The sequence below is a fragment of the Anguilla rostrata genome, chromosome 5 (genome assembly GCF_018555375.3).
Source record: "Anguilla rostrata isolate EN2019 chromosome 5, ASM1855537v3, whole genome shotgun sequence".
In the NCBI taxonomy this organism is placed as follows: domain Eukaryota; kingdom Metazoa; phylum Chordata; class Actinopteri; order Anguilliformes; family Anguillidae; genus Anguilla; species Anguilla rostrata.
The window spans coordinates 40,468,860-40,492,531 of NC_057937.1; the positions used below are offsets into that span (position 1 = coordinate 40,468,860).

General features: G+C 38.9%; 1 protein-coding gene across 2 annotated transcripts in view; it reads left to right on the top strand.

Annotated features, from left to right (window-relative positions):
• Positions 1 to 23,390, top strand: part of LOC135255269 (protein kinase C-binding protein NELL1-like) — a 175,596-nt gene extending 152,206 nt beyond the window's left edge. The window contains exons 16-20 of one of the 2 annotated variants that reach the window (XM_064336215.1): positions 5,009 to 5,149; positions 12,653 to 12,846; positions 14,998 to 15,174; positions 17,592 to 17,816; positions 18,923 to 23,390. In XM_064336215.1, the coding sequence (XP_064192285.1) occupies positions 5,009 to 5,149; positions 12,653 to 12,846; positions 14,998 to 15,174; positions 17,592 to 17,816; positions 18,923 to 18,973 (788 nt within the window). In that variant the 3' untranslated portion in view covers positions 18,974 to 23,390. The remainder of the gene's footprint in view (positions 1 to 5,008; positions 5,150 to 12,652; positions 12,847 to 14,997; positions 15,175 to 17,591; positions 17,817 to 18,922) is intronic. The other variant, XM_064336216.1, reaches the window with a different exon arrangement.
• Positions 23,391 to 23,672: the final 282 nt, after the last annotated feature.

Here is a 23,672-nt window from a genome sequence, read left to right on the forward strand (position 1 = left end):
TTAAACTGAACATTTTGAAGGGTAAAATAAGTTTTCATTTAATGTCAGCAGAAACTACAGAGGCCTTTGAACACAATATTTGGTGAAAGCACCTTTGGCAAGAATTGCAGCTGTAAGTCTCTTCCAATTTTTGCACACTGATGTGCAATTTTTGCCCATTCTTCTTAGCAGATCTGCTCAAGCTCTTGTAAGTTTCTTGTGGATCGCTTATGAGCAGTAGTCTTCAAGTCCTGCCACAGATTCTCAAAGTTTTTTTTTTTTGTACCTGCAAGCCCAATGGCAATGCAATTAGAAGCCGTCATCTAACAATAACTTTTTTGTCTTAAATTATCTGTTTATCTGTCATTGATTCAAGGTGCAGCGCTATAACCCGTATATCTTTGTAAAGTTTAGACTCTTCATGGTTTGATGCAGAGGACTGTGTTGATTGGTAAAACCACTAGAGATAACAAAATAAATAACAAGACAACTGTTAATACTACAGCAATGGTATTGCCCTCATCAAAATTCCACTCTGAGCTATAAGCAATCAATCCACTTTGTACAACTGTTTTGAGGAACATGTATCTCCTGACTTTTCCTCCAATACCTCTCTTGTGGCCGGACCCAAGTGGAAGATATGTGCATTAACAATTTGTCTTGACTAGAACCCGTCGCGACCCCAAACCCCAAAAGGGGTTTCTCAAGAGTCCCTGCACACTTGCCATGGATCTTGGACTAGCTGATGAGCTGACACATCACCTAATGTAATTAAGGACTGGCCTCCCCTTTTATTGCTGTTAAGTATTGAAATGCAATTTATTTAACCCGGACATCAAACCTAAGGATAGCGTAAAACTTGTAATACCTGAGTTTGCCAATTGGGAGCGGGAATTTGAATTGAGGTGCAGTGAAAGTGAGCTTTTAGGGATAATTGAGGTGCAGATACGTTTCTTTGGTGACTGTAAGTGAGAGGATGAGCAGTGTGATAGTCACATCCATCCACTGACAACCTACGAGCCAGGACAGTATTGCACTGTGATTTAGGATGTACATCTCTGAACCAGCACTTAGACTTTCTTTGGATTAAAATAGCTCAGTCTAGAACATCTGTCTTAATTTCTTCTGAGGTTTCTAATCATTTCAATATTTCAAGAGACGTTTAACAGTTAAACTACAATGAATGGGTTAAATGGGATATTGTGTATAATGAAGTGGACATCACTTAAGTGTAGATCTCCAGTTATATCTAAATCTAATTATAGTAGTATTTCAACCTTGTCATTAAATGGTAATTAACATGCCTTCTGTGTGCTGGACACCAGTTACTTGCTAATAATGTTTGCTGTCCTATAAAATGTTTTGACAAGCAGAGACCATCTGGAAATGATTTTTGTGTGTGTGTATATATATATATATATATATATATATATATATATATATATATATATCTTTCAACAGCATAATTGACATTTCTGGAGTGAATGTTATTCATGGAAAATGTAATGATCTTTGTGTGTGTTTAGAGAGGATGCTATTATTATACAGGTAATGTGTACTGGTTGTAAGACCTACTGGAAAGTTAAGTGCATATTACTGCTGTGTGTATTGTCGGGGAGGTATCATAAGATATACAGCAGAGGCAGTAACAATGGCTTAAAAGGTTTTGTGTTGTTTTTACAGCCGATCTTTACAGTCTGTAAAGTATTTCACTGAGCTCTGTCTGTAAACTACTTTTCTGAAAGTTAGGGTGGAAATTAATAAAGAAAAGTTGCATTTAGATTCTTAAATACATATTCCTTTTGTCCACACATCAGGGTTTTTTTTAGTATTTATGTTTCCTAGTGCTAAGATGAGCTTGGCAGAGAATATTCACTTTAGACAAAGAAGATAATTTATTGTTGGTGTTAGTTCTCGTGTAGATTTACCCATGCCACAAAAAGAATGTTTTGTTCCCTTAAATTGAACATTGCTGTCAAATACCAAATGTTTTTACAAGTTTACAAATGCATTTTAAAATGAAAGACTACAATTATTTATTATTAATTAGCTGCTACACGGAAGACTACAGACATTTCTGCTCATTACTGGCTGGCAAGGTCTAAAAGTCTTAAGAAGAATTAGCCTTCAGTTGGCTTGCTGAGTGAGTAAATTAGCATACAATCTGCCTAGTGCCTACTAATTTAATCAGATTCCCAGAGAAACGGAAATGAGATTGCTATCTGATATTTAATCTGTAGTTATACTATAATAAAATAAAACGCTTTATTCTAAAATAAAGTTTTTTTTTAAATTAGACTGCAGGCAAGAATACAGACACATTAGCTATCTTTCTGGCAAAGCCTATAATTCTCATGAAGAGAGCTAGGGCTTCAGTTAGCTGGCTAGCAATTATAAATCAGCAAAGAGATAAAGGAAGTTGATTGTGGTTATTTTTCCCCATGGAATGTGTTTACTTGGACATTATAAAAAATATTTTCAGTAACTGCAGACTCTTATTAGATAAACATACAGAATCATTGTCCCTTTAGCATGTTTATGTCAAATGCCCTTATACCTTAACACTAGATGTTATAGGTCATTACAGACAATACTGTACTCTTGGGGCACTACAGACTGTTGTGACTTTAAATTCATGTGATCACTTAAATGAAATAATTTTGATTAAATAATTTAGTCTTTCCAATTGCTGCTCACCTGTTATGTATTTGGAGAGTTAAAATGGTATCTTTAAAGATGGGTGTGGAATAATTTTGTCTGACAGCTTACAGTGGCATAACTCTTTATATTTAAAATGATCACAGTTGTTCAGAGTGTCAAAAGCATGATGTGAAGCTGAAAATAAGAAGGAGGACCCAGACGTCAAAATTTCAACCAAAGAAAATGTTTTGCAGAATAAAAAGGTTTTCAGATCAGCAGCTTACAAGAAAATGGTTGCAAATATTACCTATCAATTAGACGACAGTTTGAAACAAGTATTTATGGATATGTCAAGATTCTGGGGAGGTGCACTAGTTCAGACTGAATGCCATTTTACAATGGTATGAATTGATTTTATGATATTTGGGCTGTTTTTATTTAGCCTACTTCATCATGCTGGTTGTTAATATCATGGGAAGGTTATTACACAAGCACTACATTTCTGTACCTGTATAATTTAGCATGTTTATAAAGAATTGATTTGTAACTTGGCAACATATAAAAAATAATTTTAAAAATTGTAAAACAGAGAAGCATGTCAATCTTGGTGTAATATTATGTAACAATAAGATATTGGAATGCATTGATGTCAAAGGGCTCGACATTATTGGCTCTTGGTGAACCTGTAGTGCACTTCTTGAAAGCAAGGCTACATATCCTAGGTAAACTATGCATATATCGCAGACACGAACATACATGACAAGTTTACCCAAATTAATATTGTCTCCTGCATCTGTTTAAATGAGGCAGTGAAACCTGAGGTCCAAACTAAAAGTATCAGCTACATTTTATTCTGAAAATGTGTATTGTAATGCTGGTTAATTTATGTTCAAAGGAAATGTGCTTTTTGAAGTCTGTTTCTGTTTTGAGTTAGAATCCTCTAGTGTTAGTACTGTTGCACATGTTGTCATTTATAGCATCTTTGAATCTCATCTGGACTGCCCAGCTTTCTCCACCCCTCCTCCACCCTCCCCCTCACATACTGCCATACTGCTACTGACTGCGCAACTCCTACCTCTCTTTTCTTCACATCCCTATTAAGTTAAAACAAGGTGCTCGCAATAATGTGCTTCCCTTATGGTAATGTAGTGGGTGTTGCTCGGCCAGTTCGCTAGTAGGCATAGTGTGGCACAGTGAAGCGAAGTCTTTGTCACAGGTTACTGTGACAACACGCTCTAGCAACGCAGCCCTCACGTTCAAAATAACACTGTTGTTAGCTAGGGGTGGTTTCGCCTTTAGCTGTCTGTAATGCATTCGTCTTTGGAGGCTTTGGGCGAATGAGAGGCGCCGGTTCAAATCTCACCTCAGGCTAAGTATGTGCTGCTTTGACCTGAACCTTGACCTTCTCACAGGGTGCTGCGGAAGACGTGATCTGATAAGTCAAGGGGGAATCCTTCTAACTTGGGACCTGTTAAATGCATGACCTTTCTGGTCTCTGTCCTTTTGCAGAAAATAATTTTGGGCATAAGAAAAAAACTGAGATTGAAATTAATTAAAATTCAAAATGCCATTCTGCAACAATGGTAACTTGTGACAGAAAAAAGACATTTAAAAAAATCACTGGTTCGGGAGGTCATCTTGAGCCGTTATTGAGGAGCACAAGAGATGGAACTCATCCAACATATAAAAGAAAACTTGAAGAAGCCAATCTGTGCGCACATTTGGAAAGAAACTGTAAGGAAAATGTATGTGGAACTAGGCAGTGTGTGTGATATTTGAATATCAGAAATGCAGCTTTGAGTCCACATCACAAACAGGGCTAGTACCTGCAGTGGTTGATCCGGCACTCCTGAATGAGTTCCATCCATAGAGGGCTACTTTTTCCTTAAAGTAGTTGTTGGATCTGAAAAAGAGTACTGCAGTCCAGTCACTGTGAGTGAAATCCATTAAGACAGCACCAAGCTCTGGCAGCAGCATATTTTCTTTAGTAACTGAAATCTTGGATAGATAATGAAATGTCATGCTGTTGACTTCCTATGTGAAGCACCTTAAGCAAATGCCATGTCCTCTGCAAAACATTGATGTGCAATTAAACCAAGGGACAGTGGTTGGTTGTGAAACTGAAAAATGTTCTGCCTAGTGAGCATAACCATCTGTTCAGGGTTTTCTGATATATAATAACACTCAGAGGGAGAGAGAAAGCGAGCCACAGAAATTCAAAATACAACAGCCAATACCTAGGTCAGGCACCAACTGCTAATATTCAGAAGAACAAGCAGTCTGCTCTTAAAGCTGCTCATTTTGTTTGATAAAACATCCAGAGATTAACTTCCAAACTGTGTTTGTGTGTTTGTGCTTTTTTGTGGTGCTTTCCCCTCCTGTGAGGCAGACATTGACGAGTGTGCAGAGGGCCTCATTCAGTGTCACAACCACTCGCGCTGCATCAACCTGCCTGGCTGGTACCACTGCGAGTGCCAGAGTGGTTTCCATGACAATGGGTCCTACTTGCTCGACGGGGGTTCCTGTGTTGGTAAGCAATTTAAAAGTACTCGTCTTGCTCCTCACTTCACAAGCACTGCGAAAGGCCTTTCAGTCTCATTCCCAATTAATTCTTCCGGGCCTTCAGAAAACGCTACGGACAAATTCAATGTGCGGAGTACATTAAGTCAAGGTTTTTTGGCAATCAAGCTTTCCTGCTGCCGTCCTCACATGTTCTTAATAAGGAAACTACCCCCAAGGCAATGAGTAATTTGTAACGGGTAAGTCTCAGTAATGAGGTAGTGCTAAAAAGGAGCGCTTTAACATAATTAGTTATTTGTTGGTTGTTTTGTTCAGCCTTGAACACTCATTAGTTCTCCGAATGATGTACTGGCGGGTTCTTCACATTCCTTTAAAGACTGAGACCCATGACTTGCATGTACATGAAGAGTTTCTTAACCTTGCCAAAATGCTAATCATATTGTGGAAATGCAATATATAGGCAGAGGTAAGTGGCCTTGGTGTGTGTGATGGACAATTAATGATCTTTACAGTTTATGTATTCAAGGAAATTACAAGGTTACATTTTATTTTTTTTAAATGTGACATTTGAGTGGGAGTGAACAACACTTTTCTGGTCAGAATGTAAATTTTCTGACAAATTCAAAAAGGCATTTCTTTTGGTCTAGAATATGGGCCATTAAATTATTGTGCACAGTGATTTAACATTTAGCTGAGGGCCTCTCATGCCCCCTAAAAGGCTAAACCCTTTCCCCCTCCAGGACCTGTGACACCACAGGGCATTTGGAGAGAGAGAGATGGACAGTGGACAGTCTGTCCTCCTATCATTTGTTTAACTTTGTTCAGATTATAGAAAGCAGAAAGGGGTACGAGGACAGAGAGGTTACCGCACTATGGACTGTGTCATCGGTCGATGACTTTTTAAAGCCCTATGTTGCAATAAACCAGGGGCATAAAACAATCTCTAGTCTTGGAAGGACACAGTGTCTGCTGGCTTTCAGTGTGTTTCATCATGAGTGATTAATTTAAGTTGTTGATGGGCAAAACAGTCCACACATCTTGTTTTAAAAGTGTAAATTGGCTGGCGATCGAAAGGAAGCCACGAATAAACACTGAGTAAACACTGTAAACACTGAGACACTGCAGCCCTCCAGGACTGGAGTTTAACACCCCTGCTTTAAACCAAGGGTATGAAATAGCTACTTTTTTACTGTTCTGTGAGCCAAACCAGCACAAAAACAACAGAACCATGCCAACACAAAAATACAAATGCTAAAAATAAAAGGAAATAAACTCAGATTTTGCTCAAGATGCTGGTATGAATTTTCTTTCATTTACTTAAAAATCACAAAAATTACATCCTTCTTCCATTAGAGATTTTACAGGATTGTTACTTTGAATGCTGTTATGTAGAATCCCACAAATGCAGATCATCCAGTCTCTTTGGGAGGGATTTTTTATATAGCAGTTTCCACAATGTCATGATAAATGTTGACAATTGTATCAGGTGCCTTTATTTGTTTAGTGAAAGAGGATTTCATGGCCCAAATAATCACAGCACAAAAACATTCCTTATGTCGTGGCTCTGTTGCAGTCGCAGATACCGTCACATTAATGACCAATTTATCAAGACTGGTTGTATGTATGCAAGCAAATAAATTAAACCCCCCCTCATTCACAATTTTGCAGTAGAAGACACCATTAAAAAGGGTCAGAAATATGTTACAATAACATAAAAATATGCATGTGTACATAGTATATATATATATATATATATATATATATATATATATATATATACACATATAACAAACCATGGAGGATGTAAAGAAAATATGACGTGATGTTAGGCGGCATACAAAAGAAAAACTATGAGGGCAAAAAAATTATAATTACAAGGGCAAAAGACACAGATGGTCCAACTTAGGAAAGAATATTAACTCCGATAGAGCAACAGGTGGAAAAATCTCTAAAAATGAGCAAGTTGTGGGGGTGGAAGAAGTAGACACAGATGAACTAGTAATGGGAGAACACCACACAGGGTCTGAAGATAAAACTGTAATCTCAATTCATTATACACCCTACTGAATGCATACACAGAAAAATAGATAAAATTCTCAACTGCATTTTTTTACGAACCGCTAGCTGATGACTTCAATAGAAGTCTTGCATCCTTTCAATAAAACAAATATAATTTCATATTATATCTGAAAATAAATGAGAAGTGACTAGTAGAGACATGCGTGAAACATTTTAAATCTTGTCTCATTACATTACATTACATTGCATTTATTTGGCAGACGCTTTTATCCAAAGCAATGTACAATAAGTGCATATTGAATGTCATCGGAACAACTACAAAACACAGGTACAATACAATTATGTAACAGTTATTCACAGCCACGAACACATTAAGTCCAGTTCACACAGTGAGCATAGGTTAGGTCAGAGAATAATGTTAAGTCAAACTAGGAGGTATGACAACAAGCTACAACATCAAGATAACAATACAAGTGCAATATAAGTGCAGAATAGAGGTACATGCAATGTGAAAGTGGTACAGGAGGTAAATGTGTCTCCTTTCCAGAATACTATGCATCGGAGGATGCATTTGTTTTAAATCTCTGCTCTATGCAGCCCACAAGGGAAACTGATTTGTTGGCCGAGGACATGTGTATAGCCCTTCTCTGTCATACTGTGTGTGAGCTATAGACAAATTACCGCCTGCCTTTAGGAGTTCTAAAAATTCTGACGCAAAGAGTGGAGTCACAATTAAAGCATGCTTTTGTAAATTAGACCGAATACTTAATTGGCCTAAGTTACATTATCTGAAATAATTGAAAATAATTATATCCTAATGGTGATTTTGACCCATTTGACCCACTTGCCTTTTGCTTTGGAAATTTTTTAAAGAAATCTAGCTCCCTATTTCATATATTGTAATTCTCCTGCCTGTTTCATAATTTAATTCCCTTACCCCCCTCTATTTTAACAAGCTGTTTTGTTTTTTACATCTTTCATATTCTGAGATGTAGTGGTCAATGGTTTGAGCAGAAAAAGTGCTTGAATGCCTCCTGGGAAACATATCTGGCTTCCATGTACTGCTCAGGACAGTGGGATTTTTTAACTGTAATATTGTGAACTGTGTGACACTCAGCGGACCTTGTCAAATCCTCCCCACTTCTCCACTCCCCAATGTAGCAAAGCATATATGGGTGACCAGAGCTTTTTACAAAACTGGGTATTGAGCTGCCTAATGGGGAATCCATGCAGAAAGGGCTCCTTTTTATTAAAGCACAAGGGCTCCTTCAACCCAAAACTGCAACCCCCCTCCCTTAAGCCTTGGTAGGTGGTCTTTACCACTCACCATACATTTAACACTACACTGAAAAAAGGATGACAGTCTGACTGATGAATTTTTCTAATCTTTTTTCTAAGCTTTTGCTATGTTTGGAGGCTAATCACTGCCATTATGTTTTGTACATTTATAAGGCTCTGCCCTCCCTCAAACAATGATAAATACAGAATCGCAGACTACAATCAATGATGCCCTCCCCAGAAAACGCTATTGATTGCCCTTGGATCCTCTCCAGCATGCCTGAAGGAGGGTCCAGAATAGTAAGCCAGCGCCATAACACTGAGGCTCTGAGCGTATTAGCCACTAACACCCTTCCTCTCACTGAGAACGGAGGCAGGAGCCACTCCTCCCCTCAAAAGCCTTCCTTTCACCTTTGCCTTAACACCCTCCACGTTTTTTTTTCTTTTTTCTTTATCATGGGCTTGAATTACACTGTGAGTAATTTGAATTACATTCCCACTGGCACCCTGCATTTTGGCTTCAATGCCGTTTTAAAAAGATATACCTGCACAGGAACTTTTGCCTTACCATATAATCTTTATGTCCAGGGTGCCCTCTGGAGGAGAACAAAACTTTCCGGTCCCTTCTGGTAGAAATAATTCTCTAGGGCGTTTTTTTTTTTTTACTGAACATCAAAGTCGTTGGACAGCAGAGTTTTTCCCTGGTATTTTCATCATCCGGATGCCAGCCTTACACTATTGGTAGGGGCTTGTCTCCCTGCACTTTTACATCACATGCTCGAGCATATTGACCCAACAGTTGGCCTGCTGTGTATAGCTACATCATGAAAGAGATCTTTGAGGTAAGCATTCCAATTCCTGTTTTGAAATGACATTGATGAAATGTTTTTAATTAGTGAAATACATAGAAATATTTAGTAATTTTAGTGAACAACTGTTTACTCATAGGAGTTAGCAATTCTTCAGTGATCTATTTACAGGTAGTTATCGATAACCATCAGCTAGTAAACAAAGAAATGTTTAGAATATAAATATGTCTAAACATTACATGTACAGCCTTGCACATACAATCTGATAACTTACAACCAGCTATACAGTATGCTTGTTTCGGTTTAATTAACTGCTATTGCCTGTATTTTATAATCCCTGCACACACAAAAAATAAAGTTTTTCATTAAGCAGGGGTCTCTTGATTGGCAGTAAGGACACTGCTGCCCTTCTGCTGCTGAAGTATGGCTCCCACTTTCAGAGCTATCCTAGATGACCTTCAAAAAATCAACACCAATAATGTTCCACAAAAAAAAAAAAAAAACTCAGTTGTGAGCCTGTCAAACACTAGTGATTTCCTAGCATTCTGTTCACCTGCTGCTGTTGTCAGCTCCTCGTGGGACAGAAAGGTTTCCAGAGGCAGACGCTCCCAAGTCATGCTGTAGCTCTGTCATTGCTCTTTCCTCGGTTATCTGTTGAGTAGAGCTCAGAAACAAAAGGAAATTGCAGCCTCCTCAAAGCCATGTCACCTGTCAGGCAGTTTAAAAACTGTGGTCCGTATCTACCAAGAGAAGTGCAAACCATCATGAGTTGGCAGACAATTAGCGCGCACAGGCTTGGACAGTATTGCAAGTTATCTACTGAAATAGTCAAGCTAATTAACATGGGTGCAGCTTGTTAATTTGAATATGGACAGTGGAATATAAGTGCTTGTTTTGTGCTTGTGTTTCTCCGTCAGGAAGTTTAGTGACTCAGGCTTGACAGAGGAAAGTTTCCTTTCCTGCAGCAGAATTTTAGGTTTTAGTAACGGAAGCAAAGAAAAATATCCAAATTCTTGAAAATCTCAATGTGTTGCCTGCACATGAAAAAACCATTTTGGCCAGGGCAAATGCAGTGGGAGGAACTAAGCATTTAATAGATGACATAAAGTAGTTGGTAAGATGTAAGGACTACAAAGAAACTAGCTTTTAATGAAGTGTCTCTGAGATATATGGTTGAGGGCTGTGGAGAGGAAATGGCATTAACACCTTAAGAAGAAACAGCTCAGCTGTCATTAAATGCCATTCAAGTCAGGTCAATGGCATCAATTCAATCAACTCTGTAATCAAGGAATGGGGCCAGCCTCCGTAAGATGATTAAAGCGACAATGCATAGCCTAAATGCACAATTTACACTGGAATAAAATTATCTAATAGGCATCAATTTAATTTAAACCGAAGCTGGACCCACCGACGCTGTCCAAAGTCCTTCCCAAGAGCCTCTGAGCCTCTGCACAGCACAGCTGATGGGGGGGACGGGGACGTACATCGCACTTATAAGCACAATAAATTACCTCGGAACACCCGTTGCTATCCACTTGCTTCTGCTCCAGGAACAATGCAGTCAGGCCACTTCTGTCAAACCTGACCGTAGTGCATGGAGACCGGTTTACGTCTATGCTGTGGAGGTGGCACACAGGCTCTCAGGGCACCTTCAGCAATTGCTGGAGTTATTTTGGTTCTGAGCACTGGAGGGGGGAGGGGGCTGGTGGTTCTGTGGATGCAATGAAAGGGAGGGCCTGCCATTTTCTTCCCAGTATGTTATGAGACTGGCCTACAGTGTTCCATAGTCAGGAATTTGTGCTGGAAAGATGTATGATGTTCTCTGTTTGCCGCCAATGAACAAAAAAATTTATATTTCCTTGTTTTTCATGCATTTGAGCCCTTGGACCGCATTCCTACTCACTGATGCCTTTTTCACAGTGAAAACCTGGGCTTGGATGTGTTCAAGCCTGGAACAAGAAAAGTGAAGTATATGTACTGTGAAAATTATCTCTGGTTTTGTTGGATGGATGGTAGATTTTTTTTTTCTAACCATAGGTTTTAGAGTCTGGGTTGTGTGTTAATAAACAGATTGCACACAATGATTATGACTGTATGGCACAAACATTCTTTCATGGTCATACTCACTCATTTTGATATACATGACCTTTTTGTATGGTGTTCATGTGAAAATGAAATAGCTGAAATTATCATTGACATCAGTTTTTTAAAATAGATTTTTGGGTATGTATGTGCATTCATAAACAGTGCGTGCGCGTGCAAGCGCGTGTGCGTGTGCCACTGAGACAGGGTGGAACAGGACTCTGTAGAATATGGCACGGACACCTATTAATCAGCAGTGAATTATGAAAGTGTGTCTCTCTCCCTGACAGGTGTTTCATTTAGTTTATACAAATTGCATGCCGCTCATTCACATTAAATTGTCCGACGCACTTTTTCCTATCATAGCAAGCTTATGCAGAATCCAATCAAAATTCACATTTATATGCCATTCCTTAAGGTCAGACTCAAAGTAAAATGAGACCTTTACTGCTGCACGTTGTCACTGTGTTCTGGCTTTTCTTACCTCGAAGGTAGAGTGTGGCTTGTCTGTGGCCTCTCCAATTGTAATTATTATTATTATTCCTTTTTTTTTTGCGGGGGGGGCGCGTGTGTCTCATTTACAGTTGAATTTTAACGATTTAAGTGCCTCTGTGCTTATGCAGTTGTCATTAATATGCAACGGGTGAAAATAAACCTGTAGACAGGGAATTAATAAATCTCAGTCTGGGCCTTTGGTTGGCGTTCGACATTGATTTATGAAGAAAATTGAAATGCAGAATCAGAGAAGCACAGAGAGCGTAGACTTCATGTAAATAAATAAATGTATAAATATGTTCTAGCTACAGGTATTTTGTTTTCTGGCCATTCTTGGTTCTGTCAGTCACACAGTGTTTCTATTTACTGTGAAATCTGCATGGATGGAAGTAATCTTTTTGTCAGGCATTTTCACTGCATGACAAATTGCTTTTTGCCTAGTACTGTAAATATTAAGTATGAATGCAGATTTGCACCATCGCAAAAATGTACTCTTGCTGTTTGGTTGATGCAAACCAAAGAATTTCAGGTTCTCTGGAGTTGTAAAGAAGGATTATTTCTGATTAGATGGAAGCCAGTCAGTCTCTATCTTAATGGAGTGCAGTTAATATTTGTTAAAATACACTTAATATATGGGTTTCTGTTGAGACCATTTTGTTGTATTGTAAGTATGGTTATGCCTTCATGGTAGGGGATGATGACAGTCCCTTGTCTGGTCTTCCACCACTAACTGTGCATGTCTACAGCACTTTTCCCATTTCTCCAAGTATGTGTAGACTCCAGCCCCAGCATTGTCCTCTAGTGCTGATGAGTGTGTGTGTGTTTTTCAGACATTGACGAGTGCGCGACTCAGACCCACACCTGCTGGAACGAGTCCACCTGTGTGAACCTACAGGGAGGCTTCGACTGCTTGTGCCCCGCCGGGCCCACCTGCACCGGCGAGTGCCCCCAAGGGGAAGAAGTCAAGCACAACGGCCAGGTCTGGACCCTCCAGCAGGACCACTGCACCTACTGTTCCTGCAAGGTGGGGGGTTCACAATGCTTAAAGAGGACCACACAGATCTTCAGATCTGACTGCTATTATTTATTAAAGCTTAATTTAATTTATTTATTTATTTATTTATTTATTTATTTATTTATTTATTTATGTATTTTTAACCCTGCAAATTTTTTTAAATTTGCAAATTGCCAGTTAAGCCTCTCAAGTCGCTGCTGTGCCACTCACAACCATGCCTCCAGTGCACTTGCCAATTTGCACAGTGCTACAGGAGAAAGCTAGCACTGCCTCTCACTGATGTCAGCTCTTAGCCCATAGGTGAACTAGCATAAATTTGGGAATAAATAATACAGGTGTTACCAAAGGGACCCTGACCAACTTTAAAAAATTTCAGACAAAATGGCTTCAGTAGTTAGTTATTAGCAGCTGCATGTATAAGACACTGATGGTTATTGATGCCATTTTGTCAGTGTTGTCCTTCCAAAAACACAAACTTTTTATATTGTTTATATATTTTAAGCCTCCAGAATGAGCTGAAGTTAAAGAGTGCGTGAATCATAAAATTTATTAAATACAAAGCTGTGTCCCTAAATTCCATCCAGTGTCACCCACAGAAAATTAATCATCCTCAAAAGTGAAAATTGTCTTCACTTATAGTCATATAGTTTTTGGTGAAGAATATGTTTGGGAGCTGTGTGAAAAAGAAAACTGGTTAGGGTTTTATCTATTTTTGAAGTGTGGTATTAATTTTCGAAGATAATTAAAATAAAATTGCTTGCCCTTCTGGCTTCCTGTATATGTTTTTAAAAAGTTCATTCTTGCTTTGTGACATTTCAGAACAGGCTTCAGCTTGTGGCGTTGCGCTAGCTGAGGAACGGGTGACATTTTGTTTTATTTATCATTCTGCGAGGCTTTGTGTGTTAGGAGCTCAGATGAAGCGTGCCTACAGAAGGGACTCATCGCGGCGCGTTTGTCTTGAAATCACGCGTCTTGACGGTGTCACCTTTTGAAGTGAAATCATTCCGCGAGTTGCGACTCCGAGTTCACGCCGGCGGAGAGACGTCGGCGGGTTTCCGTCAGTCTAACCGCTTAGCCTCGGGATCCTCAGATATTGTCTAATCCTCCTCGCTTTCATCAGACTGCGGCTCGGGGACGAGCATTTCAAACCCACCGCCTCTCTCTCTCTCTCTCTCTCCGTGGGACTGCTCTGTCGCTGCAGTTGCCCTGAGCCGCGATCGCAAATCAATTGAGATCACAGGAAATTCTGCCATGGCTCACATCGGGATGCAGGGTACACTGTCTATATCTCAGGCCTTGATGAACCCTGTCCTCTGTGTAACTGCATACTGCAACTGCAACCTGCAAGTTCTTCTATCTCCAGTTGAATATTTTAACAGCCCTGAAGGCACTGCAAAGCATCACTTTTCCATAAATGTACTGTACTTGCAATATTTTCAGGTGCAAATAAGGTCTGAAATATTTATGTAGCAATTCCGTGTAATAATTTCATTAAAATTTTTCTCTCAGATACTACGTAAATTTCAATATATTTTCTGATAGTAAGATCATTATGCAGGGTTCACCTTGTATTCAACACTGTTCTGAAATTCCATTAAAAAGTTCTGTCATTGAACGAGACCATTTGTTACCACAGACATAAATATTTCCTCACTATTATAATAAGAAGTAACACGACACAAGCCATATTACATTATTTTGCATCAGTATCTCAGGAAACCTGTTTTCTATTTCAAATAAATATTACATGTACAGATTAACATAGGATATAACTTCTGAGGTTTAATAGCTCATGTCCTTGAGCAGCACCACTATGAATTCACTAGCATGGTAGCATGGTACAGCTGTGGGACACAGGGCATTCTGAAAATGTGGTGTGGTGTTTAGCTGTTTGTATATGACTGGAACCAGAGCTGTACTTACAATTTAGCAAAGTCTGCTAAATTCAATTACAAATCAAAGAATCATTTAAAATTTCATTGAGGTTGGTCATGTGAGTCATTGACGTCCGTGTTGACAAATTACTTCAATTAATAAACACTGATGGAAAATCTTGTAACAAGGCATGAAAACCTAGGTTAACAGTAGAAGTTAAAGGTTAGCACGCGCTCCTTAACCTTCCGTCCATCTTTTTGCACTCCCCCTCTGCTCTCCGACTAGGACGGGAAGGTGCTCTGCAGGAGAATGCCGTGTGACTGCGAGAGCCGCGGCGTGGACCTGTCCTGCTGCCCGGAGTGCGACGCCCAGCAGACCGGCCAGTGCCTGCACCAGAGCGGCCACACGCTCTACAGCAGCGGGGACAGCTGGATCTACAGCTGCCAGAAGTGCCGATGCCTGGTCTGTGCCCACAGTGTGTCTGTAGTCTGTTTGTCCGTAGTTTTTCATTTCACAGCATATGGACTTGGCCAGAATGGGGTCGAGGTGGACGCTGGTTCCGCGGAGAGGGCCATGGGGTTCATGAGTGGATTATTTCCCCTGTGTAACTGTTACGGTGGAGCTGGCAAGCTAAATGATTTGCAGCAGGACAAAACAAGTCAAGCTAGTTATCTAACTTGGCTAACATTTGCCAATGCAGTAACTTATGGACTGATAGTTAGTGCTTTGTCTATTTTAATATGATGTGAAGTACCACCTTTTTGAAGGGTAATTAATTTGCTCTGCTAGCTAGCACAGAAGCTGGTTTGACTGCATTGCTACAGGGCAACACTGTAGAAGTGCTCTCTGCCACTCATTTTTTGTTGCTTGCATCACTGCAAGGTGAATCGCTTAACACCTACACCACCTCGCTTGTCAACTGCTATAAGAGTATATATATATATATATATATAGAGAGAGAGAGAGAGAGAGATAGAATTGGAACCTCTAGAGTTCCTCGGTAATTGTATGCCACCAAACGTTTAAGTGATATAAATGTGCATTATGTAGAAAAAAAATCACATCAATCAGTATCTTAAAAAAAGAAATGATAAATTATACTCCTTTTCATCAGGTTTGGGTAAGTGTAGTATAAGTGCAAGTGTTGCTTCTTCAGGTCTAGGGGCACTGATTAATGGCATTTTGAAGAATGAAGAGAGCATACATCTACTTGAAGACAGTGTGTCAGAACCATTAAATATGTATGAAAAGACATGTTGTATCTCAGCACATCTGTGAACTGAAGATATCAATGGAAAGAGGGGAAAAAACTTAAGTAGCATTGGTTACATTTGTATTTACAGTACAGGCTAAAAGTAATTGGCCACCTGTGGTTTTTCTTTTTTTTCTTTTTTTTTAAACTTTAGGTATGGTCTAATTCAGTTAATATATGTGCATTTATTGAATGACAAAACCGATGTATAAACATTTGTTTCAATTTGTACCTACAATAACACAAAAAGATTAGATTTACTTTTAAAAAAATCATTGTAGACACGACTTTCCTTGAAATAGACTCCTTTGGCCAATTAAACAAATTATCGGGAGACTATCCAATCATTTTGAAAAGTGGTAGGTGGAAGGGTGGGAAGCTGGAGGGGTTCTTAAATTGGCTGAGATTTTTTATAGCCACAGGTAGCCTAATACCTTTAGCCTGTAGTGCAAGGAAAATAGGCACTAAACTTGCAAGAATTATGGCAAAGAAGAAAGAAGAAGGAGTTAGGCTTAGATGTGCGGGGCCAGGTAAACATATTGTGGCAAGAAGTTTGTTCAGTGAGTAATTGCGAAGAAGCTTAAGGTGCAGTGCTCAGTTCACACTCAGAAGGGCCCAGCTGATGGGTGGTAGTGTTTTTTAAATTAAGTCTAAATTAATGGAATTGTTCTCTAACTCAAGTTTTATTTAAAACACGACAGGTGGCCTAATTCTTTTGGCCTGTTCTGTACCTCTAGTAGAGGCTTTACCTGGTGTGCCATGCAAGGGTCCAGTTCAGCCACAAATGTGATTGTCATTTGTTCCCTTCTGCTAAAATGACAGCAGATGTGATCTTGTAATTAATAGAATCATGACAGGCACTGGATAATAGCAGCTGGCATGAACACTGTGTTTACACAACCCATGATTAACCCCTGTAGAATCCGTCTGTCTGGGAGTCTTCTGCCTTCGGCTGCAAACTGTTTTCCCTTTTTCTATTTTTTATTTATTTTCTTTTTTTCTTTTTTTAAAATTGTGAACTCAATCAAAATCCTTCCACTGTATTTGCATTTAGTCACCAGAGAAAAGGGGGTTCCAAGATAAACAGTGTTATTATAATTAGATTTTGGCCAATTAAAATAAAACCAATTTCAAATTAGTATTGAATTTATCTTTTCGACTGGCATTTATTCCCACCTACTGTACTGAAATGTGTCCTTTGTGCTCCTAGAGTAGTGGCCTTTTTACTCCATGAGCTGTGTGTTAAGGTGACTTGACTAGAAATCATGCTGCGCTGACAGCTTTGCAATTAATTCTGCAATAATGACACATTAATGTGGAGCTGTTGCCCAGCTTGGTCAAAATAGCATTTTTAATTGCTGCTGCCTGTAGGTGACTGCATGATTAATATCTCATGTGAAATTCTATTTAACTTCTGACTCAGATTTACCTCCATCCTCCTCCCCCCCAGCTGCGAAAGCCTATCCAAGTGGCGTATTTATCCGTTCAGTCGTACTTCCATTGTGTTGGGAAAAGTCAAGCGGATGGGTTGACATTCAAAATCTGTCCGAATTTCTCAGAGCCACAGAGTGAAAGTGCTGCAGGAGAAGTGACCCGTCTCCCTCTCCCTGCCCCTCTGTCCATGCAGGATGGAGAGGTGGACTGCTGGCCCCTGGCCTGCCCCATCTTTCCCTGCGAGTACACCTCGGTGCCGGAAGGCGAGTGCTGCCCTCGCTGTGTAACGGACCCCTGCGTCGCCGACAACATCGCCTACGACATCAGGAAAACATGCCTGGACACGTCCGGCATCGAGCGCCTCAGCGGCTCCGTATGGACCACGCCTGGGTCTCCGTGCACCACGTGCAAGTGCAAGGTACGAGGGCACACGCGCACACTTCAGTGACCCAAAAATGACAAACGCGCAAAAGGCACAGCAGCTCAGCTATCGCGTTCTGCCGACACAGGACCCGTAGTCTTTTAGAGTACATTTTAAATGCTTCAATAGCATGCGCGTTAGCTGTCATTGATTTATGACACTGCATTCATAGAACGCCGTAGACCGTATCAATATCATGTAGTGTGGGCCATTTTTAGAATATATTTTGCTTTCATTGCCTTCCACCCATATCTCTAGGTAAGATATGTAAAACATCTACCAGAAACCTTCTCCAGTCATTGATGTTTATTTGCTGTTTAGGTAATATTTCTGATGTTATAATGCATACTGTATGCTATGTATAGTCAGATTTTTCCACTAGTAATAATCCAATACTGAATTATAATTTCTCAAGCATTTTATTTTGATGTGGTTTTATGCTCTGGTTCCGCAATGGGTAAAGGTGACCACCACAAGCACAGACTAGTGCATCACAGGTACAAGCTTGAGCAGCACTGTTTGTCCTGTGCAATCTATGACCGGGATTCTGCAGTGGAGCAAAACAATTGCCTTTGTCTTATGAAGAGTTGGGTGGGCTTATGTTGGCCTGAGTTATTTGGGTTACCTGCACTAACTCCTTCCAACAAAATAACTTGCGCTAATAAACAATCAGTGGTCATCAGTGAGAGACACAGCTCTCCTGATTCTCAGCAGTACTAGACAGCTTATAGTTTCGAAAATTCAGCTGCGGCCACAGGCTCAAGAGGCACGGTGGTGATTCCAAAACATGGAGGAAAAACTAGCCGTATGGCTATCTGGGACTACGCTTTATTTATGTTATATTTTATGTTATCTGAAATAAGCATAGGTACTAATATTATTTTGCTGGATTACTTTTCTTTGGAGACTCAGTCAGCACTTTTAATGAAACCGATATTTCGATTTTGTGCAACAAAAATTGTAATTAAAATTGTATTAACTGCGTAGATGGATGGGTTAACCTTACAGCAAAATGTTTGTGACAGAATATGCTATGAGAACATATTTACCCTGAAGGCAAAAAACAGCTCACCTACCTATATATATATTCCTCTCTTTCTCAGAACGGGCATATCTGCTGCTCGGTGGAGATAGAATGTCTCCAGAACAACTAGATGGAACTCTCATGGAATACCTCCTAATACAGAACTGGAATACTCATCTGGTTTTAAGAAATCCAACTCATTTTTTTACACACCAGACTATTGCCAAAGTCTCCACACCAGAAAAGTGACTGGAACTTCATTCTCAAGGGAACCAGTTGTTCTGAAGACAGTTGAGAATCCGTAAAAGGCCCAGGTGGACTGACTGTGAAGGAAGGAACAACCCTGGGTTCCATCCTCACCCATCCTCTGTAAATGTCACATTTCAGATTTTCGTCTTATCATCTGAGGAGCAAATTAAAACGAAGGGAACAGAACACTGAGCCACATGTGTTACTGCGGACAGTACCTGTGAGCATACTTTTTGTAAATTAATTTTCACAAACCATAATTTATTTTACATGCTGTAAATATAATAACATTCATATGAACAACCCCCCCCCCCTTCCCCGCCCATCTCAGTTATTAGTGTCGCCTGCTATTTTGGTCTCAAGAGTGGGAAAACGGTACCAATTCCGCCTCGATTTTTAAGAGAATCGTTATCGTTAAGTCTGGTTTTAAAGATAGCCCTACTAAATTGCCATTGTACTTAGCGAGTGATTTGTTCATCCCCGGCAAAAAAAAAGCAATTAAGACACCTCTTGACAGAAACGAACGTAACCTTTGCTAAGACTTTTTTAATACATCAGCAGACAAGGTCGTGCCAATGAAGGATAACAAATGAAATGCGTGCACTGATTCTTCCCAGAAGTGCTTTACTAATTCTCAATGCAGAGAGTGTTTAAGGGATAGACAAGGCCCCTTGATTTTCACAGAGCATTAGCATACCTCTGACAGTGTGACAGCATGGCTACAGAAGAATACAATTAAAGATAAGCCACACAGATGGAGACTTTATATGCCAATAGTTCAGGAGGAGGTCAGTCTTGTTTACTTATTGGCAAGCTTATTAAATGGGAAGGGAAACTAGCTTCTGCCTTCTAGATTCATTCCAGAACACAGAACACACACTGTTTTTTTGCTGTTCTAAACTCTTTTGCTTAGTCAACCTATTATGTCTTGGGTTGAGATTCAAGGGACATATTTGAGAAAACAAAGCTACAGGTGCTGTAGTGTGTGCCATCTGTTTGTATGTGCTTTAAATCAGTCCAATACAGCTGCTTCAGCTTAACCAACAAAGTAGACTGCTTTGAACAATGAACAATATCCTTAAGAGGTGATGTCAGGTTTATAGGTCTTTTTTGTTTTTTTAACTCAACATAAAATCTGTATTTAATCTTTTTTTTTCCACACGTATGGCAGTGGATTGATGCAGGATACATTTTCTGGAAAATTGTAAGTTCTATTTCAGTGCAATTTATTGGATAATATCATCTAAAATTACTGTGAATTACTTACAATTATGTATGAAGCTAGATAATATGGTTGCTGTTTGCCCATTTTCTATAGAAGCAAGCTTCTGAGCTGTACTGCACTATAAAGAGATTACCATTTCATCCTCAAACACCATTTAGACAAACCAAACAAAACGTTTTTTATAACAGAGGCTGTTCTACACTTCACATCTTTGAACACAGTTTAAGATGGAAATAGCGTTTTTCTTTCTTAGTAACTGGTACAAGCAGCCTTTGTGTAAAAAAGCACAAGCAGAGTTGTCCTCTGAGAGTTTAAATGGTTTTACCTTGACCAATGTATTCAAAATCAGAGTTTTCCCGGGCTCAAAATAGGGCTTGGGCATTGACCTGCAGTTGGTTTGGCGTTACTGCCACTGTCAACTCAATGCGTTGTGTCCCTGTTTTAACTACATTTAGAATGTAAAAGTTCTGTGATGTCTTCAAGAGGCCACCACAATGCATTGAGATATATGCTATAAAAAATGAAACGCGTGGCAAAATAACAATTTAGGTCACTGTAATATTTATTGAAGGGTTACCCCTTGTAAGTGCCAGAATTGGGGGGGCGGGGGGGGGATATGGCCTATGCTGAATGATCAAGAAATTGTAAGGGGTCATTCTACAGGAATAACGGTATTTGGAATTGCAGTATTTATTGCATTGCATTTTCATTTTTGTTACTCTAAACCTGAGGTGTAATATTTTTAAAATTGCATTCACCTTTTAACTGGATAAATCCACAGAAATGCCATCGAAATGTATTTAAATTAATTTTATACATTCACTCGAAGAATTTTTGCACCATCCCTTTTGTCTTTGGTGTTCCTTGTACCTTGAAACAACATTATAAAAGGTTTTTCAGAATTTTATTTCTCAGTCCAGTCTGCACATAAAAAAACAGTGTAGTTTAATCAGTGTTTCCCACACATAGGTTTTTAAACCCAAATAAACGAATGGCAGCCCAAATACACTTGGAGACCCATTTTTACAATTTTCTTTTTTTCATCCATCCAAGAAAATGACACCACCCTCAGTCGATTAACTAGCAATCTCCCTTCACTCTACTCCTCTCGTCCAATGTTCATTATGTTTGCATTAGCTAAGGTTAGACTACTAAATTTTCATGCGTTTCCTCATCAGATATGATAGAGGGGAAGTAGCAGGTAACCCAATAAATAGATGTTAAAGGTGACACGTAGACCATTTGTCATTTGTTTGTCATATCTGTTATATATATATATGTAACATATGTAATATATTTAATTAATTTATTTTAACATAGGCAATGGACCATTTTGTGGCGATGGGTCCCAGACTGGTGCCACAGATCTGTGGGAAACATTGGGTTAATGATCATAGTAGAATCCACTTAATTGCCAAATCTCAAACCATTTCCCGTTCATTCCATTGTAAAAAGATATACCATATACCAATATATTTGCATGTGCCATTATATTTTGGGATATTTTCATGGAATTATGTCCAATTACATTGCATAACGATCTCTAAATATAAGTTAAAAGTCGGCAGTCGGCCTCATAAATAAACCAACAGTTGCTCTATCATGACACAAACCACCAAAATTTACAGCTGCCGGATACTCTTGAAAATAGCAGACCCCTGAGTGGCACGCACAGTTGTCTGCAGTTGTCTCTCTGTCTACTGCCTCATTCTTTAATGCAATTAAGCAGATTCTACTGAAGGTAATTTAGAGTGTCTAAGATTGTACAGTACGTAAACTTCAAAGCAGTTAAAACTTTAAAAATGCAAAATGCAGTATTATTCATGACCAAATTGTACCAGTAAATGCTCGGACCATTTCTAATTGTTTTACGCTTTATTTTTCTTATGCAGTCCCTCCCATTGGCAGCTTGAAAAAACAGTTATGCAGCCCACATAAGACGTTTCAGTGTGGAATCATTAAATTAACAGAATCATTCCATCAGTGAAAGTGAATGACTTCACTGCTGAAGCTAGCCATCAAAATCAAAAGGGTCAGATTTGCTTTTTTTTATTGATTTTATATTAAATTGCTTCAGAATAACACCATGTTAAATGTCACTGTAATGTATTTTAATTAAATTTGAATTTTTCTTTGTTGTTGTTGTAGTTTATGTTTGTTGCTAGTACTATGTAAAGCAGGGCCCATGTAAAGAAAAAGGGTATGAGAATACGTGTTACACATTCTTAGGTCTAAAGATGCCTAAATGTGGTGAAATTAAACCTTTTTAAAATAATTTTTATTGCCTTAACCCTTGGAATATGTTTCTTTGAATACATGTATATACAGAAAGAGACGCACACGGACACAATTGCTCATCCTCATTTCAACAACTGAACTGAAAATGCAAAATCGACATTATTGAATTCAATATTGACATTTTTTTCCAGGGCACATATTTTGGGCACCTTCTATCTAAGTACAAATGTGGAACCGTCACATGAGTCCATGGCAATTTGCCTTCCTTTGACAGACAGGTATATTTTTTAATCTCATTATCTAAATATCCCACAGTAAAGTGGTAAAGTGGTCTGCAAAGCTACAGGGAAGCAGTTGAAGGAGATGGTTATTGACATGCTTTAAAAAATAACATGTAAATATGTGCAGGGAGTATCTCATTGTTTGAAAGTCTAAATCTGTATAAATTTATATTATTTAAGCTGTGTGATTATTCTGTACTATGTGATATAAGGTTTTCTGTAATTTCCACCAAAATGTCCAACTATAAAGAACTGCATTACCAGAATAAAATACAAGACAAACCAATGTTGTGTCAACTAAGTTCATAATTCAATTTTATGTTTATGGCAGGTGATCTTTTCCATACTAGGGTTCCATGTTATTAGATATTTGCTCATTGATGCCTCAATGAGTCAGCTAGGCCTATAATGTACATTACTACTGTTTTTGAATTAAATTCATCACCATGCAGTACTTGTACTTAAAGGGTTAAGTGTCAGTTGACTTGAAGACTGTGTTGTGATAGTTCTCTGTAACTTCTTAAGTTAATAAATATTTCATTTGGTTACTTTAACTGCTGTGCTTGTCTCACATCATTGAATGAATTAATGCAGCATTCAATAATTAAAACTGACCTTTTTATGTTTTTAAGAAAATGGTGAAATAATTCTACATTTTCTGGCATATTAGACTTGAAGGAATACATAGTATCAGTAAAATAGTCAATTTAGTTTCCAACATTTACTCAGTCATAGTTCAGATACTTGCTGTTTACAGAACATATTCAGACACACCTCACATACTGTAGTTGTCCATTTTTAATTGGTGGATCATACGCATAGACACGTTTCCATAG